Raw genomic sequence first — 18,284 nt, forward strand, 5'->3', positions numbered from 1 at the left:
TGAGATCCGAACACTGAGGGGAAAGCATTTCACTAAAAAAAACGCAGCATATGGAATTGACCCTGTACAACTGTGAGCTCCTGTTCATTACCCTACAGTATATATTAAAAGAAAAATATGCATGTGTGATATTTTCCATCCATCCATCTTCATCCGCTTTGTCCGGGGCCGGGTCGCGGGGGCAGCAGCCTAAGCAAAGAGGCCCAGACCTCCCTCTCCCCAGCCACCTCCTCCAGCTTATCCGGGGGAATACCAAGGCGTTCCCAGGCCAGCCGAGAGATATAATCTCTCCAGCGTGTCCTGGGTCTGCCCCGGGGCCTCCTCCCGATGGGACATGCCTGGAACACCTCACCCAGGAGGCGCCCTGGGGGCATCCTTGTCAGATGCCCGAACCACCTCAGCTGGCTCCTTTCGATGTGGAGCAGCAGCTGCTCTACTCTGAGCCCCTCCCGGATGGCAGAACTTCCCACCCTATCTCTAAGGGAGAGGCCAGCCACCCTTCGGAGGAAGCTCATTTCTGCCGCTTGTATCCGCTATCTCGTTCTTTCGGTCACTACCCACAGCTCGTGGCCATAGGTGAGGGTAGGGACGTAGATCGACCGGTAAATTGAGAGCTTCACTTTTACACTCAGCTCCCTCTTCACCACGACGGACCGGTGCAGCGTCCGCATTACTGCAGCTGCAGCCCCAATCCGTCTGTCGATCTCCGGCTCCCTTCTCCCATCACTCGCGAACAAGACCCCGAGATACTTGAACTCCTCCACTTGGGGCAGGAACTCATCCCCGACCCGGAGTGGGCACTCCACCCTTTTCCGGCTGAGAACCATGGCCTCAGATTTGGAGGTGCTGATCCTCATTCCCGCTGCTTCACACTCGGCTGCGAACCGTTCCAGTGCGAGCTGGAGGCCCTCACCCGATGAAGCCAACAGAACCACATCATCCGCAAAAATCAGAGATGAGATTCTGAGGCCACCAAAGCGAAAGCCCTCCGCCACTTGGCTGCGCCTAGAAATCCTGTCCATAAAAATTATGAACAGAACCGGAGACAAAGGGCAGCCCTGGCGGAGCCCATCACCCACCGGGAACGAGTCCGACTTATTGCCGGCAATGCGATGTGTGATATTTTTCAGTAATATATTTTGACATACAAGGGCAGTCCAAATTTCCCAGAAACTAATGTATAGCACAGCAAAACGGGGCTATTTAATCTGCATTTATAAATTAGTTAACATCTGCCTCCAGATGGTTCTGTGAGATGGTTAGAAGAAATTGAGAGCCTTTAGGGAAGGTAGAGAGAGAGTGTCTCTTGCAATGAAGCTGTCTTCTTTTTGAGTAATCGTCATCCAGTGCCCTCTGGAGGGATTTTCCCACAGATGGTTGTCTGCTTGTGTGAGTTTGTTAGAATTCCCTGTATTTAGCCTCACCCAGATCCATGTAGGTAATGATGGCAAACATTTTGATGCATGGTGAGCATTCATTACACTTTAATTGCACAGTGATAAGTTATTGGTAGAGTGAGAAAGGAAACTTCCATTTCTGTATTAAGAGAATAATGCTCTCACTATCTTAGAGTTACTGGAAAGGAATATGAATACATGAATGAGTGAGCAGTCTCAGCCATTGTTCTTAATTAATGTCTGAAAACCTTCACAAAAAATCTGAAGGCGAAAGCAGCGGAAGCCTCGAATGTTCAAAAATAAGACACCTGTCTCCTGAGCGTGAATTCATTACTGCTGATTATGATTTCCTCTGTGACGGTGAAATCTGAGGTGTCAGTAGTCCAGCGGCTGGTTTGAGTTTGAACGATAAACATACTTTGTTTTACAGATTGAGTAAATGGGGTTTGGTTAAAACTGAATTAATTGTATTTAATCTGTGAGGAAATACCGGTAGATTTAAGTCTGATGTACACAATTTTCAGCACCACAGATTTAAAGTGTGAATCTAAAATTTAATAAATGGTACTGGAGCGGAGAAAGTTCTGATGTGTGAGAATCAAATCTAGGCCAAAGCTGACTTTGTCACTGACTTTTCTATTTGGAAAACTGCAGGCAGTGAAACTGTACAGATGAGTCATATTCAAAGGCAGGACTCTGAAGGCCTTGAAACAGGGCTACATTATATCTGAGCAGCTAGGCTGGAGTGACAATGTCTGCAAAAACATCTGTAAGACTAATTTCAAATGATTATTTCTTGAAAGGTTTCCTCATAAAGAAGTTTTTGCATTCACTTAAATTAGGATTAAATAAAAAGAAATCAATATTTTAGTTCTTTTGTAGGTTTAGTAAATATGTACAATAATTGTGAGCAGGTATTGTGCTTTGGTCAGTAAAAATGTAAAATGCACTGCAGATACATATTTTCATTTGATAGCTAGTTTTACAGTTAACGGACACTTTTCCTCTCTTTTTGACACTTTGAAAATATATAAGGCTTCTCTGAGACTAAGCTAACAGAGACAAAGTTTCTGCCCTCCAAAGATTCTTTCTTTTACCTTCCCATCTTCTCCTTCGGTTCAAACTTCTCATTTTTCCTCTGTTGATCACTGGTGAATTTCAGGCTCTCAGCCAAGCTGCTGCTCTGAGTGAATCAATGAGGGGCTATTCTTTGGTAGAGTGCTCTTCTGGAAGGCCTCCAGCACAATTTTGCTGTCAAGAAGTCTGATTATGTACAATGGCCCTTGGTCCTAGATACTAGCTTTTGTGCTTCTAGCTACTTGAATGCTTTAAACCCTTGTTTGATTGAGAAGAGTTACAAGTACATTTATGTATTTTTATAGCAATTTACTACAAACTTTGAGAACTTTCGATAAGTTAAAATAGAGCTGGGCGATATATCGAGTTTTTAAAAAATATCGATATATTTTTATACGAGATATAAGATGTGACAATATCCTTTATATCGATATAGTCTATGTTACGTTATAATTATACTTGTGGAGCCGCAGGTTTGCCTCTCTTTCGTCCACTTTCGTCTTTACGCAACGTTACTCGGCCTCGCCTCTCCTTCACTGAACACAACTCCCCCTCCTCCCCCATCGCTTCACCTGCAGGAAGCGACAAGATGGACACGGCAAATCTCCGTTAACGAGTTACTGCGCATCGCCCCGTGCGTGGGGCTGGACGGCGTCAACGTGTTAGCTAGCTAACCACGCTAACGAGCTAACCACGCTAACGCATGCAGCCCAGAGGTGCTGCACGGACTAAAATCCTTGCATTTTCTCAAAAGTTGACAGCGCGCCTTATGTATTAATTCTGGTTGTGCTTGATGGCCGCGAACCGATTTTATGCGGTACACGGCGCTCAGCAATCTGTCAAAAAATGTTTTAGTACGACTTTGCTAAGCTACGGAGCTGCACCGCTTGATGGATTGTCGGAGCATTACGGCTGAGCCTCGCGGAGTGATACGTACTAGGGCTGGGTATCGTCACTGATTTCTAGAATCGATTCAATTCCGATTCACAAGGTCCCGAATCGATTCGATCCACGATTCGATTTAATTCGATTCGATTCGATTTAAATCTGGGAAATTTTGACAGTCAGAGATATAATTCAGATCAGGACATTTACATATTTTTGTATCTATAAAAAGGAAGCTGACACTCTCAAGACTTTATCCAAGGTGTGAGCATCACAGCAGATGCCTTTGTGTCAAAGTAGCTGAAGATAAAACACAGAAAAACATGTAGGTGATTTTCCTGGCCTGGGATTTTATAAAAATATTCTGCAGTACATCAAAAACGAAAGAAAACCATTAATTAATCAACATTACCTCTGACGTTACAGCGGTTTTATTAGAGACATGGCTAAGCATTTTGCATTTTGAATAATTTTAAAAAGTTTCAATTTGTTCAGTATTGAACAGCAGAAATGAGGTTTTCTTTTCGGAAGAATGTAAAAGGGGAAAAAACAGCGGCCGACAGCGCTGTAAGCAACAGTAGACTTGTGTAACAAGCAAGCGAATAATGAAGAAAGCGAAACTGTTCGAGAGAGAGGGGGGGGGGGGGGGGGAGGGAGAGAGGGAGAGAGAGAGAGAGAGCTGCGCATCGCAATGGAAGCAAAACAGTAAAAGAGTGAATTCATGACAATGTTTATGTGAAGCGTTTGGATCTTCTTTTGCTGCTGATTCGGTCAATATTGTTTGGAGAGAGATCAAACTAACAGCTTTAGAATCAGCGCATAAAGGGCGTGAACACAAAGCGCGGACCCGGATCAGCGAGCTGTCGGCTTTCAGCCCCGACTGTGAGAAAGGCGACATCTAACTGATTCTGATCCGCGGGTCGCGCTGTGTGTTTAAGTCTATGTGCAGAATCCCTGTACCTGCTCTCATTTACTGTTTGGTGGTTCTTGAAATTTTGTGAGATGTCACCAGAGATTCTGGCATTTCGGACAAAATAAATTTATATTAAAAAATCGATTCAGGATTTTAATGAATCGATTTTACGTTATCCAAGCCAGAATCGATTTTAATCGATGAATCGATTATAAAAACCCACCCCTAATACGTACTGTGCTTCAACGTAGTATTACCCTACTGTGTATAAGGACCATAAATGGCACCTGTTAAGAGATGTGGTTGCGAAGCGGATTTCAAACTCCAGGCTGTCAGTCACGCAGTACAAGTTGGGAACAGAGCAGCTGTGAAATCTGTCTTTGTTATAGTGCTCGGCGTCTTTTAGTTTACATTTTGACTGCACAATTGTGAGCTTTTTGTTATGCACAAAAACAACATTGTTTTCTTTTATTTATGGAGCATTATTATTTAATAAATGCTCATAATTTATTTTTGAGTAAATTTTATGTACATCTGCTCTATTTTAATAAAAGTGCCTGTGTGACATCTGGGACACAGCTTTGACTAAGAACTCTCTTCTTGTTATTACTTTATGGCTTTAAAAAAATATATCGAGATATATCTTATATCGCCATCCAGCTAAAAAATATCGAGATATGAATTTTGGGTCATATCGCCCAGCCCTAAGTTAAAATGTTCAGTAATGCATTAAAAAAAATAATGAATTATTTTTTAATGTATTATTTGTAACATTTACACCGAGACAGTGTAAATGTTACAAATAATGGTCTCAGGAGCTTGAAAAAAAAAAATAGCTTAAAGAAAAAAGTCCTGATGCTTTTCCTTCCAAGCTCCTTAGACTACGATGACCTGGATGACTGAGAATCTTCACAGATGTTACAAATAATGATTGCATCTACAGATTTGTTTTCATGTTTCAACCCATAGCTTTAGTATTTGTGGCCCATTAATAGCTCAGCAGTGAGCACATGTAAGCTCGAGTCATTTTAATATTTTTACACAAACATTTTGAACTGTGAAATCCAGTGAACTTAAATGTTTGTAACTCTTTGTAAAATTGATGGCAGCCAGTGATATTGTTACTACATTCATTTACCGGACACTATATTAGGTACGGCTTCTTAGTATCTGGTTGGGATCCCTTTGCCTTCATTCTTCATGGCACAAATGGAACAAAATGCCTCGTAGACTTGGGTCCATAGTAATATGATGCATCACACAGTTGCTGCTTATTTGTGGTTTGCACATCCGGATGTGAATCTCTCACTCCTCCGCATCCCTGATGTGCTGTGTTGAATTGAAGCTCATCAGACCTTGCAACATTTTAACCCCATCTCCTTCAAAGTTTGTGCATTCAGAACTGCTCTTCTACATACTTTGGCTGTAACAAGTGGTTATTTGAGTTACTGTGGCCTTTCTTCTTTCTATCAGCTTGAAGCAGTCTGACCATTCTCTTCTAACATCAGCATTTTCTCCCAAAGAACTGCCGCTCGCTGGATAATTTCTTTTTTTCAGACTAATTCTGAGATAGTTTGGTGGGAAAATCTGAGTAGATCAGCAGTTTCTGAAATACTCAGAACTCCCTGTGGCACTCAAAGTCACTTCAATCACCTTTCTTCAGCATTCAGATGCATAGTTTGAACATCAGCAAAGTAGCAGGATTCTTCAGTATTCACAGAGCTACCAGCGAACTGCTGCTCTCTGGATAGTTTCTCTTTTTTTGGACCATTCTTTGTAAACCTTAGAGATGGCTGTGTGGGCAAATCTCAGTAGATCAGCAGTTTCTGACATGCTCAGAGCAGCCAATCTGGCACCAGCGCATTACTGTAAATCACCTTTCTTCTCATGTTGGCCGTGTCTGCACGCCTAAATGCATAGAGTTGCTCTGTGCGATCTTGCTGACATATTCGCATCAATAAGCAGTTGATCGAGTCTACCTAACAAAGTGGGTGATGGGTATAATGTTAATATATTAAAATATTCATTTTAAGGATGTTAAAATGTAATAATTTGTCAGCATAATTGTTTCGTCAGTCTAGGCGCAGGTTTTTTTGTCATGATAACCTGGAGAGCTCCTCCGTGTATAAAAAATCATTGTAATCATTTAATGCTAACAAGTAGATGTTAACATGTTCTCGCTGTGTTATTATGCAGTGTCAGATCTCCTGCTGAGCTTCACACTAAAAGGATCAGAGAAATTGATATGTTAAAAGCATCGAACACATTTTTTTTGTGGCACTTACAAAGCAGAATTCAAATCCAAGAAAAGGAAAGAAAGATATAATTTGGCTCTTAAGACATGTGCTAATTTAGAAAGAAAAGAGAGAAGATTGGTTACACCTTTTCAGTTTCCCCTTTCTGCTTTTCTCATCCTTCTCACATACCCCTCAGGCAAAATTAATTTAGCTGTGTTATTCACAGCAGGTTTGTTAGCTGGCTTGAGTCTTTGACTCCCTGAAGAGTTTTGTAATTACAGATTCCGACCACTGTGAATAAAAATAGTGTGTATGTGTGCAATTGTGTGTCAGTATGGGTTGTCATAGTCCAAACGAATAAACATTACTGACCACTCACTGTGCTTTACATGCCACATTCTTCAGTTCAGGCACACATTCAAGCACATTACACACCTACACACACTGTTGATTTACAGCTCCCCTTTTAATTTTTTTAAAACATCTGTGGGTATAATCCTCTGGGTACCCTGGAGGATCTGTGAAGCTTTGCGTTAATGCATGCATACACTGTTGCATCGACTGTTGTCTGTTTTTGTTAAGAAGATAAAAAAAAGTTCTTTCTTTTAGGGCGTCCTACGTTATTGCAAGACTAACTTTCTAATTTTACCAGATCCACTTCAAAGAGAAAAAAAACATTACTGCCGGCTTGACACCTTAATTAGATTAGGAAGGAGGTTCTGCAGCATCCGGTCCCGAACCAGCAGACTGAGAGACAGCTTTTTCCATCAGGCCATCAGACTGCTGAACACGTCATAGACACCTCAGCTTCACTACTGGAACTTCAACATTATGCACTCCACACTGTATATAAATGCCACTTGTTTTGCACATATTCAACTCTGTATATTTTATATATTTTATTATTATTATTATTATTATTATTATTATTATTTTATTTTATTTTTTTACTATTTAATTTGTAAAAATGTGTATACACACACACACACACACACACACACACACACACACACACACACACACACACACACACACACACACACACACACGTAGGAAAATATTTAGTATACACATCCAGAAATGCATACACTATTATATATTGTACATATATTTATTAGTTTCAGGTTGGCCATTCTTGTATTTTGCTCGTTTGTGTTGTTGTGTTTGCACATCTCTGTTGCTTGTGGGGCTCGCACACAAGAATTTCACTCGCATGTGCTGTGCCAGTGTGCCTGCACATGTGATGTGACAATAAAAAGTGATTTGATTTGATTTGATTTGATTTGATTACTGTTTCAGGTTTTCAGTAATACGAGGGAGCAGTATCTATCGTGTGGCATCCTCAAGAGGACCTATCTCTGTAACTGTTACAAATTATATATCAAGTCTGAGCTGTTGAAAATCAATAGCAAGGTGCAAATTAGATCTTATTTGATTTTTCATCTCCCTCTTTCAACACAAGAAATGAGAAGGATGGGGTTTTTGTATGAACAATATAGAAAGAAACAAGCAAAATAAATTGTTGTTGACAGACTGCATTTGGACACGAATTGACTTGTTTTGTTGAGGAAGAGACTCATCATTGTGATGATTATCATAAAATTTCACTTACAATCACAGAGAAAATAAATCTTTAGACTGCTTCTGATACACAGACTTAGCCAGAGATACTAGATTATACTAGATACTAGATAGATTATCCTTAAATACAAAAAACTAATGATATCAAATATATCAAAATGACAGATGATAGATATTTTACCATATTCAATTTTGAAATTTCCTACATTTCCTTATTAATAATACAGTAAAAGCAAAAGTCTTGAGTCACCTCTCATTTCTTTATACTTTCTTTATAGAAAATGTGAAATCGGTGGAGCAATTTATTGACACAGCATATAAGGCAAAACCAGAGTTTGCAGATTTCTAACGACACTAAAAGTCAATATTTGGTGTGACAGCCTTCTTCAACATAGTCTGAGCTCTCTTAGATAAGACTTCTTGTAATTTCTTTAAGTAATCTTCAGGAGTTGTTGTCCAGGCTTCTTGAAGGACATCCCACATAGCAAGCAGGTTTGGCCCGGATCTGGTATCAAGCCGGCACTGCTGGTTGACTTCTGGCGTGATAAGAAGTATGTCATCCAGATATGGGCCAGGCCTGGCATAGATGGCACTGTCTATGTGATGGCATGCCACATCTGGCTCGATTGTGGTTTGGTTTATGTGGCCCAGGCCCATAAAAAACAGGTCTGGCCTGGATCCGGCATCAAGCTGGCACTTCTGACTGACCGGTGTCATGGCAGGGTGTATGTCAACCAGATGTGGGCCAGATCTGGCAATGATGGCACTATTTATGTTCCTGTTTTCCTATTTTAGTTAGAAGACCCAAATGCTGCTATACTAAACTGCTGCTATACTGGTAGCCAACGTTTCAAATGCAGATTTGACAGGTTTGTGAGAGTACACGTTATCTAACACCTAGTGACGGTTTACTCGTCTTTGCCAGTGGGTGGCTGTAGCTCAGGCGGTAGAGTAGGTCACCTATTGATTGCAAGGTTAGTGGTTTGATCCCTGGCTCCTCCAGTCTGCATCTCAAGAGTGTGAATGTGTATGAATGTAGTTAGGAAGTACTCAGTTTAGAGAAAGTGTGTGTGATTGGGTGAATACGGCATGTTGTATAGAGCACTTTGGGTAATCTGGGAGAGTAGAAAAGCGCTATAAAACACTCAGTCCATTCACTGTCTGAACAGAGTTTTACCAGGGTGCTTTTGCACTATTATGTTCCGGCACATGTTGTTATTACATGGCTTGATTAAGGTAAACATTAGGCTGACATCTTGGGCCAGAGCTGAAACTGTTCTGGGTCAGCACAGGGCCTGCAGTGTGGCTGCACACAACTTACACATGGCCCACGTACCGCAAAGAATGATGGCCCTTTGGTGGCCCAGATCAGGTTTGCCAGAGGTGATCGACACATGGACCAGCGCAAGGACCACCAGTGTGTCTGCAACTGGCCTTGTGCTGTGTGTGCGTGGATCATTGTCATGCTGAAAAGTTAAGCAGTTGTCAATCAGGTTTTTTCTAGATGGTATTGCATGGATGATCAAAATCAGATGGTACTTCTCTGTGTTTCTAATTCCATCAATTTCACTGGTTGAAATGCAGCTTCAAACCATGACAGAGCCACCACCCTGTTTTACAAATGGCTGTAGACACTCACTGTTGTACTTCTCAAAACCACTCCATCAGACCTGTTGCCAGTGATTTTCCTCCCATTTCTCTTTCTTGAGGATGGCTTCTTGACAGCCACCCTTCCACTGAGACTGTTTCTCATGATGCTTCAGTGAACAGTAGATGGATCACCTGAAGGGTCAAATGCATCTCTCAGGTCCTGTGTCAGGTGTTTGCTGAATTTTTTGCTCTCACTTGAGGACATGACTTTTAGATACTGTTCATCTGTTGTAGATAGTTTTTAGGCCCGCCAGTTCTTCTTTTATCCTCCACTTGTCCAGTTTCCTTCAATTTTTTAAGGACACACCAGATAGCATGCTGAGATATGCCAAGTTTTTGACTAATAGCTTTTTGGGATTCACCTTGTTCCTGTAAAAATAGTATTCAATGCCTGGCACTTAGCTATAGTACTAGGCATAGAAATATACTGTTTCATACTGTTTCATCTCTTGTATTAGGCGTCGTTTTATGCTTGAATGATTCATAGATCAGCGTTAAGAGGTTCAACAAACAAAACCCAAAGAAGTGAGGAGTGACTAAAGATTTTTATACAGTACTGTATGTTGGTAGCAATTAGGGAATATTGCTTTTTGTGGCTAAAGTGGCTTTGCTCTGCAGCTACCATGCAGCTTGTCAGCACTGCACAGTTCCACTCAAGCAACTGTAAACTGTTTTGTCTGTTGATTTTACTTTCTCAGTGGCCCCAAGTTAATGGTCTATTTCAGGGAGAGGGAATTGATTTAGTTACATGAGCTGAAGGAAGAAATGAGTAGAGACTGATGTAAATATGGTTTCATTTGTCATTTGAAAGCTGTTTTTTCCCCCTTTTAGTCAGTTGGTGCCAAGAGACATTGTGTGAGTGCGCATGTGAAAGAAACCCCCAAACTCTCACATTTTTGTTGCATCACTCAGCAAAGCAACCAGGATGGTTTCCCCACCTGAGGATCGATCAGTCTTTTACAGTGTGCTTCAAAAGCCTCCATCAGCCTCCTCAAACACGTACACACACAACCACCTGACAACAGTGCTGACAGCACTTACACACACAGCTGGAGAGCACTCTGTCCAGTCTTTTGACATTAGTATGTTGTGCAAAGACCTGAGAACATAAGTGAATTCCATCAATCATTTTCTGAAATTTTCAGTAAACTGTAGCTGAAAATACAATATTTCGTGCAAGCGTCATTGGGGTTTAACTTGTGAGTAGAATAACTCTAGGCTCTGTCTAAAATATCATGGGTCTCCTTCAATAATAGTATTTCTCATACAGTCCTTTGTCGTACTTCTAGTTTTTATCAGTAAATGCTAAATGTGTTTTTAGACTAAAACTTTAAAAACATGTGAGGGAAAGGTTGTGGTTTTGCTTAAATATTTAGAACAGGGACACATCCTTCTTTTTGCGTCAAAGCAGCATTGACATTTTAAATAATTAATGAAGACTCACATAATTAATTGAAACGAATTCATTTTTACAGTATGCATTATTAAAACCTTAAAAAATAAAACTAGTAGCCAGGAAACATGTTTACAGGAAAAATGAAAACATGTTGTGGTCTTTTACGTGGGTCTGATCATATCTTCATGCAAACCTGTCATAAATATGGCTGTTCTTTTGCTTTTCGCCAAAACATTGCCTGTAACACGGTTCCAAGTCACATTGCTATTCCAGGGAAATAGGGGCTTTCTTGACATCAAATCATGGCTAGACTTAAGGTTTCTAAGGTGGTAGTGCATGGGATTGGAAACTGGATCTATTGTATCCAAAGCACGATCAGGCAGACCAAACGTGGCAACATTATCAGAAAATCAATACATCAGACCTTGTTTGTAAATGAGCAAACAGAAAGGAGACAGAAAAGGTGAGCTGGAAAAGAAACGAAATCACAGAAATTATTAAACAAACCAAAAAAAAGAGGCGATGTGGTTTAAGATGTATGAGAGATTGTTAATGGTTTCAGATTTTTTTTTTTAACTATTTGCCCTCGTAGACCAAACACACATAGTTTATGCTATATTTCTTTAAAGTTTTGCATTACAGTGACTTTACAGTGTAAGATAAAGACCCTGCAAAAATTCAGCAGGTCACCTGAACTTAAACCTGCTTTTAGGTGCTATCAAACTAATATAGCACAGTAAGGATTTTTGGCTATTTAGTTATTTAGAAATAGCTGTCAGAGGTTTACATGCACTCATATACATGGATGCCCTGGTAATTTTGGGCTTTTAATGACTTATTCAATCTATTCTTTTTACACGGTGGAATGATTGTACAGGCATTATTCTGGCTGGATATTTGACCACTCTTCTTGGCAGATCTCCAAAAGTTGAATCTGTTCATCTGGACGTAGCGTTTTGTGGGAGAAACGTTTCGTCACTCATCCAAGTGACTTCTTCAGTCTCAGCTGACTGCAGGTTTCCCCAAATCTTATAAACAGTACATTTGCATAATGACTGAAACCAGCCCACTGAAGGAACAATGGGCTGGGAGGTCAGTTCCTTAATCTTAATTATGGAAGTTCTCATGACCATTGATCAACAGCCACTGATCAATGGCCATGAGTACCATTCACAGAGAGTTGGGGAATGGCTGCAATCACAGCATTGTAAGATGATGACAGATGTACCCTTAGGCCCCCTCCTCGATTCAGAGATGGTCTTTCCCTTTTCACGTAAATGGCCTCCTTGACTCCGCACTCAAAGCAGCGTTCCTCCCTGTCCAGGATGTGCACATCCTCATCATTGACGGAGTGTCCACTGGCCTGTAGGTGTAAATAGACTGCAGAGTCCTGGCCTGACGAGGTAGCTCTTCTGTGTTGTGCCATTCGCTTTGCCAGAGGTTGTTTGGTTTCCCCGATGTATAAATCCTGGCAATCCTCCTGGCGCTTCACAGCGTACACTATGTTACTCTGTTTGTGTCGGGGGACCCGATCCTTGGGGTGGACCAATTTTTGGCGCAGCGTGTTTTGGGGTTTAAAAGCCACAGAGACCTGGTGTTTTGAAAAAATGCGTCTCAACTGTTCCGATACTGCTGATACATAAGGGATCACTACAGGTTTTCCCTTGGGCAGCAGTCGTCCTTCTCTCCTGGATCGGCTGGAGCTTTCTTTAGGTGCCTTTCCAGCTTTGACAAAAGTCCAGCTGGGATAACCACATTTACTCAGGGCCTTCTTGATGTGCTGTTCTTCTGCCTCCCTGGCTGCTGTGTCAGTGGGGATGGTGTTCGCTCTGTGTTGTAGCATCCTGATGACACCCAGTTTGTGCTCCAGTGGATGATGAGAGTCAAACCTTAGATACTGATCCGTATGTGTAGGTTTACGGTACACGTCAGCTTTTAGATGTCCCCCATTACTGATGGAAATCTCACAGTCTAAGAAGGCTAACCTGCCACTTTTCATATCCTCCCTGGTGAATTTGATGTGTCGGTTCACCGAGTTAATGTGATCCGTGAATTGTGGTACGTCCTGAGATTTGATTTTCACCCAGGTGTCATCCACATATCTGAACCAATGGCTTGGTGATGTTCCAGGGTAGGATAGCAAAGCCATCTTTTCCACTTCTTCCATGTACAAATTGACCACGATGGGTGAAACTGGGGAGCCCATGGCACACCCATGTTTCTGCCTGTAGAACTGACCCTTGTATGTGAAGTAGGTGGAATGAAGACACAGCTCCAAAAGCAAACACACTTGGTCGATGCTGAGAGTGGTCCTGTTGCTGAGGTTGGGGTCATCCTGTAATCTCTTACGCACTACCTCCAACGCTTCCATGACTGGGATGCAAGTGAAAGGTCTTCTTGGCAGAGTTTGCGGAGTTCAGTTAAATTGGTTGCTTTCCTGGTCCCACTCAGCTTTTCGGCATAATAGGCTTGAGGTCAGGGCTTTGGGAAGACTGTTCCAGAAGCTTAATGTTATCCTGCTTTACCTATTCCTGTCATGGTTCTGGGTCCTTCTTACCCAGCGTTTTGTGTTTCCTTGAGATATTTCTGTATTTTTGGTTATGTCTTGCTTCTTTAGTAGTCTTTCTTTAGTTATGTTTTCTGTCTTGTTTTCCCAGCCGTCATGTCTTCCTCTCTCCCTTGTGCTCCTCCGTGTTTTCTCTTCCCCTCCAGTCTACGTCTTTGTACTTCCTGTTTTACTTTGATAGTAAGTAAGTAAGTAAGTAAGTAAAATTTTATTTATATAGCACATTTCTAGATAAAAGATCAAAAAGTGCTTTACAAGGTATATGAACAGATTAAAAAGACAAAGTACAGTCAAAAGTTAACAAAATGCAATTTTAAAAAGATGTGTTTTTAGCTGTTTTTTAAAAGTAATCAGTGAATCAGCAGATCTTAAGTTCTGAGGAAGAGAATTCCACAGTCTGGCAGCCACAGTAGCAAAAGCTCGATCACCCCTAGTTTTCAGTCTCGTATACTGAATAACAAGTAATCCCTGACCACAAGACCTCAGAGACCTACTAGGGGCATAGGGCTGTAAAAGTTCAATGATATATGATGGTGCTTGTTCTTGAAGAGCCTTAAATATCAGAACCAGAATCTTAAAGTGGACTCTGAATTCGACAGGGAGCCAGTGTAACTGTATAAGCAACGGTGTTATATGTGAGTATTTCGATGTTTTCGTCAGAAGCCTTGCTGCAGCATTTTGGACAGTCTGCAGACGCTCCAGGGAACTTTTGTTTAGACATGTGAACAGTGAATTGCAATAGTCCAGTCATGATGAAATAAAAGCATGAATAACAATCTCCAGTTCAGTATGAGATATTATGGGGCTCAATTTAGAAATATTTCTTAAATGATAGAAGCAAGACCGAACCAGAGATTTGACGTGAATATCCAATGTAAGAGCAGGATCGAAGGTTATCCCTAGGTTCCTGATAGATGGTTTCACAAATGTTGAAAGGGGACCAAGAGCATTCATTATGCTGGGTACATGTCTGTCTGGAGCACATGTCTGTCTGGAGCACATAAAAGGACTTCAGTTTTATTTTCATTTAGTTGGAGGAAATTGTCGGCCATCGAACCTTTGATGGTTTCCAAACACACATTTAAAATCCGCAGCTTAGAAGCATCTTCAGGTTTAAAAGATATATATAGTTGGATGTCGTCTGCGTAGCAGTGGTAACAAATATCCTCAAAAGGGCTCAAAATATGCTGGAGAGGAAGTAAATAAATTAAAAACAATAATGGCCCCAGCACAGAGCCTTGTGGCACACCAAAGGACAGGGACGTAGAAGATGACCTGTACTTAGAAACTGCCACAGAAGAGTATCGTTCACAAAGATACGAGGAGAACCACTCTAAGGCAGACCCAGATACACCGACCCAGTATTTCAGCCTATCAAGCAAAATATAATGGTCAACGGTGTCAAAGGCCGACGTGAGATCCAACATTAAGAGAACAGAACACTTACCTGCATCGTTTTGCATCAGAATGTCATTGGAAACTCTAAGAAGGGCTGTTTCAGTAGAATGAGCTTTACGAAAGCCAGACTGAAATTTGTCAAAGATATTATATTTGTCTAAAACTGCTGTAAGCTGCTTAGCCACAATCTTCTCTAAAATCTTAGCAATTAACGGTATTTTTGAGATCGGTCTGTAGTTGCTAGTGAGAGATGGGTCCAGCATAGGCTTTTTTAACAGGGGGTATATAACAGCAGTTTTAAAATAAGCAGGGACTTTGCCAGATCCCAAAGAGGTGTTAATTATAGTGAGCATACAGGGACCAATAGAGTAAAAGACATTTTTGAATAACAATGCGGGTAAAATGTCGAGTGAACAAGAGGATACTTTTGTTGCACTAACTATTTTTCCCAGCTCAGATAGTGAAACAGGTAAAAATCTTTCTAAAACAACAGTGTCACGGGTTGCTCTGAGGATCCACTCGCAGGACTCCGGAGTGTGTTGTAACAGAGACAGTTTATTCACAAAAATCCTCACCAAGTGTATTTACAGGCAGTGCGAGGACAGTGCTATATACAAGATGTGCAAGGACGGGTTCCAGGGCTCCAGGGAAAACAAGGGGATCACACACACGCTCACGCCAACCTCTCTCCGCTAGTGACCAGCCACCTCTTACACGCTCCACACGGGGAAACACGGGGACGGGTCCCGGGAATCTAAAACAGAGAGACAAATGTTACTTTCTGAGGCGGAAGTGTGGGGAAACTAGGGCTCGCCGTGTACTGACAGGAGTCTTCACAACAATCCAGTGTTGAACAGCTGATCTCCTCCTTCTGATATACCAGCTGGTCTGATGAGGCCCAGGTGTGCATGATCCGGGAGGGCGTGGGCCGAGGGCGTGAACCCGCCATGAGTTCCGCTCTGGCAAAACAGGGGAGGGGGAGAGAGATTGCTGATCAGTGCCTTGCCGACCCCGCAGGTCGTGACAAACAGGCCGAACTGGCGTGGAAACTGACAGTGCAGATACTGATGGGGACAATTTTTTCCTTATATTGCTAATTTTTTCTAAAAAGAAAGCAAGAAATGTTTCACAGTCTTCAGCAGAAGAAATAATGGCAGCAGGTGGAGCAGGAGTAATGATATCAGTAATAGTATCAAATAAGACCTTAGGATTACCTCTGCTCTTTGCAACCAACTGAGAAAAGTAAGCAGCCCTTGCATCTCTAATAGCATTGTTAAAAGAGGCTAAAAGATCCTTTAAATAAAGGAGATGAACATTTAAATGAGTTTTCCTCCATAACCGCTCAGCTTTACGACAATTAAGTTTTATAGAGCGGATGTTGTCATTTAGCCAAGGTAGGGACTTGGAAACAGGCACAGGTCTCATTTTAACCGGACAGATTTCATCTAAGATCGAAAGACAATGATGATTAAATAGATCCGTTGAGAAATCAACACCGTTTTGTGGGGATAGTGTTAAATTAAAAGCATCTGAGAACTTCTGCGCTGTGGAGGAATTTATAATGCGCGACATAACTGTCCGGTGAACAGGAGACATAGGCTCATGAAAAGACATGTTAAAAAGTATATAATAATGGTCAGAGATAAAAATGTCCTTAGAACAAATACAATCAATATTCAAACCCAAGGTAAAGACAAGGTCCAGTGTGTGACCTTTGTTATGGGTGGGGCCGGACACATGCTGGATAAAATGAATCCATAATGTTGATAAAACCCCTGGCAAAGAGGTCAGACTCATCATCAACATGTATATTAAAATCCCCCACTAAAAGCAATTTGGACAACCTCATAGTAGAGGACAGGAAGTCGCTAAACTCCGCTAAAAACAAGCTGTTTGGGCCGGGTGGATGATACACCACAGCACAGTAAAAAGGATCCTTACTGCCGATTTTAATGAGCTGCAATTCAAAAGAAAGAAAGTGTCCAACTTTCACTGAACGGCAGTTGAAACGGCTCTGAAATGCCACCGCGAGACCTCCTCCACGACCAGATCCCCGAGGCTGGTTAATGACAGAAAAGCCATTTGGGCACATTTCAATAAGAGACGAATAGTCCAAGCCTCGCTGCCAGGTCTCGGTCAGAAGCAGGAAGTCCAGATTTTTAGAAGCAATAAAATCGTTAAGCACAAACGATTTATTAGTCAAAGATCGGGCATTAAAGAGCGCCATAGTCAGCGGGGTGAGAGCATCATTATTGGGAGAAGCTCGAGTTAAAGGACGTAAATACTCGAGATTAGAGCCTTCACGTTCGTATATTCCACTCACCGAGGGGATGAAAAGCCAGTCAGCAGGAGAGTCTGGATGAACCCTTCTGAGGTAGCACGGTCTCGGAGAGCCAGGCCCTGCATATCCAAGCAGGGCCGTGGAAAACAAATTCCTCTCTATGGAGCTGTTTTGAGCGTAAGTAACAGAGCACGCACGACATCGCTTTCCAATCAGCCCCCGCCGCCAGAAAAGCCTAAGCTTCACCTGGATACCTGATCTCCTTCCTCTTCTTCTCCGTGATCTACGGGGAACGCTGAGAACGCTGGCCGAGGATCCAGCCACTGGCGGTAGATGGAAAGTGCCAAAGGAGTGCGGGGAAAAGTGCGGAGAATGGAAAGTGCCAAAGGAGGAGGAAGATGAAACATCTTGGGCCATCATTGAAGATCGGATTGATAATAGCGTCAAACGATCATAAACCAAGGCAGCCAGAACATCATTGATACAAATAAAAAACAGCAGAGTAGAGAAAAAAACACGACGATAGAACGTGACAAACTGCACCCGGCAGCGGCGAAGCCAAACACAGGCGCCATCATACCGGAAGTGCTGTCCCCGTCAGTGTTCGTCATGTTGGGCTTGGTCTTCCCCTGTCTCGTTATAGTTATAGGCGTCAGTTGTGCTCCTCGTGTGTGCTCACGTCCCTCGTTATCCTTCTGTGTATTTATGTCCGCGTCTCCCTCAGTTTCGTGTCGCGTTCTCCCTCATGGCTACCTGTGTGTCTTCCTGTGTTTTAGTTTAGCATTTCCCAGTGTAGTTTATTCTTGTATATCTTCCATGCATGCAATAAAGCAATGTTTTGAGTTTTGAGTGGTCTCCGCCTATGAGTCTGCATCTGGGTCCTCTCCTGCCTGCACACAGCCG

The 18,284-nt window shown here is 42.0% G+C and overlaps 2 protein-coding genes across 3 annotated transcripts in view; one reads left to right on the forward strand and one right to left on the reverse strand.

Moving 5' to 3' along the window:
- The window catches only part of cpne5b (copine Vb), a 159,480-nt gene that overhangs the window by 92,331 nt on the left and 48,865 nt on the right, over nucleotides 1-18,284 (forward strand). The window lies entirely within an intron of this gene.
- LOC308402203 (uncharacterized protein) lies at nucleotides 6,471-16,329 on the reverse strand (the record flags this gene model as incomplete). The annotated part of the gene is made up of 3 exons (XM_080890890.1): nucleotides 15,926-16,329; nucleotides 12,365-15,854; nucleotides 6,471-6,494 (listed from the first exon to the last, which is right to left on the reverse strand). The coding sequence occupies exons 2-3, from the start codon at nucleotides 13,505-13,507 to the stop codon at nucleotides 6,471-6,473; spliced, it is 1,167 nt and encodes a 388-aa protein (XP_080747016.1). The 5' UTR covers nucleotides 13,508-15,854; nucleotides 15,926-16,329.

Source organism: Rhamphochromis sp. 'chilingali', assembly GCF_963969265.1.
Source record: "Rhamphochromis sp. 'chilingali' genome assembly, chromosome: 9".
Classification (NCBI taxonomy): domain Eukaryota; kingdom Metazoa; phylum Chordata; class Actinopteri; order Cichliformes; family Cichlidae; genus Rhamphochromis; species Rhamphochromis sp. 'chilingali'.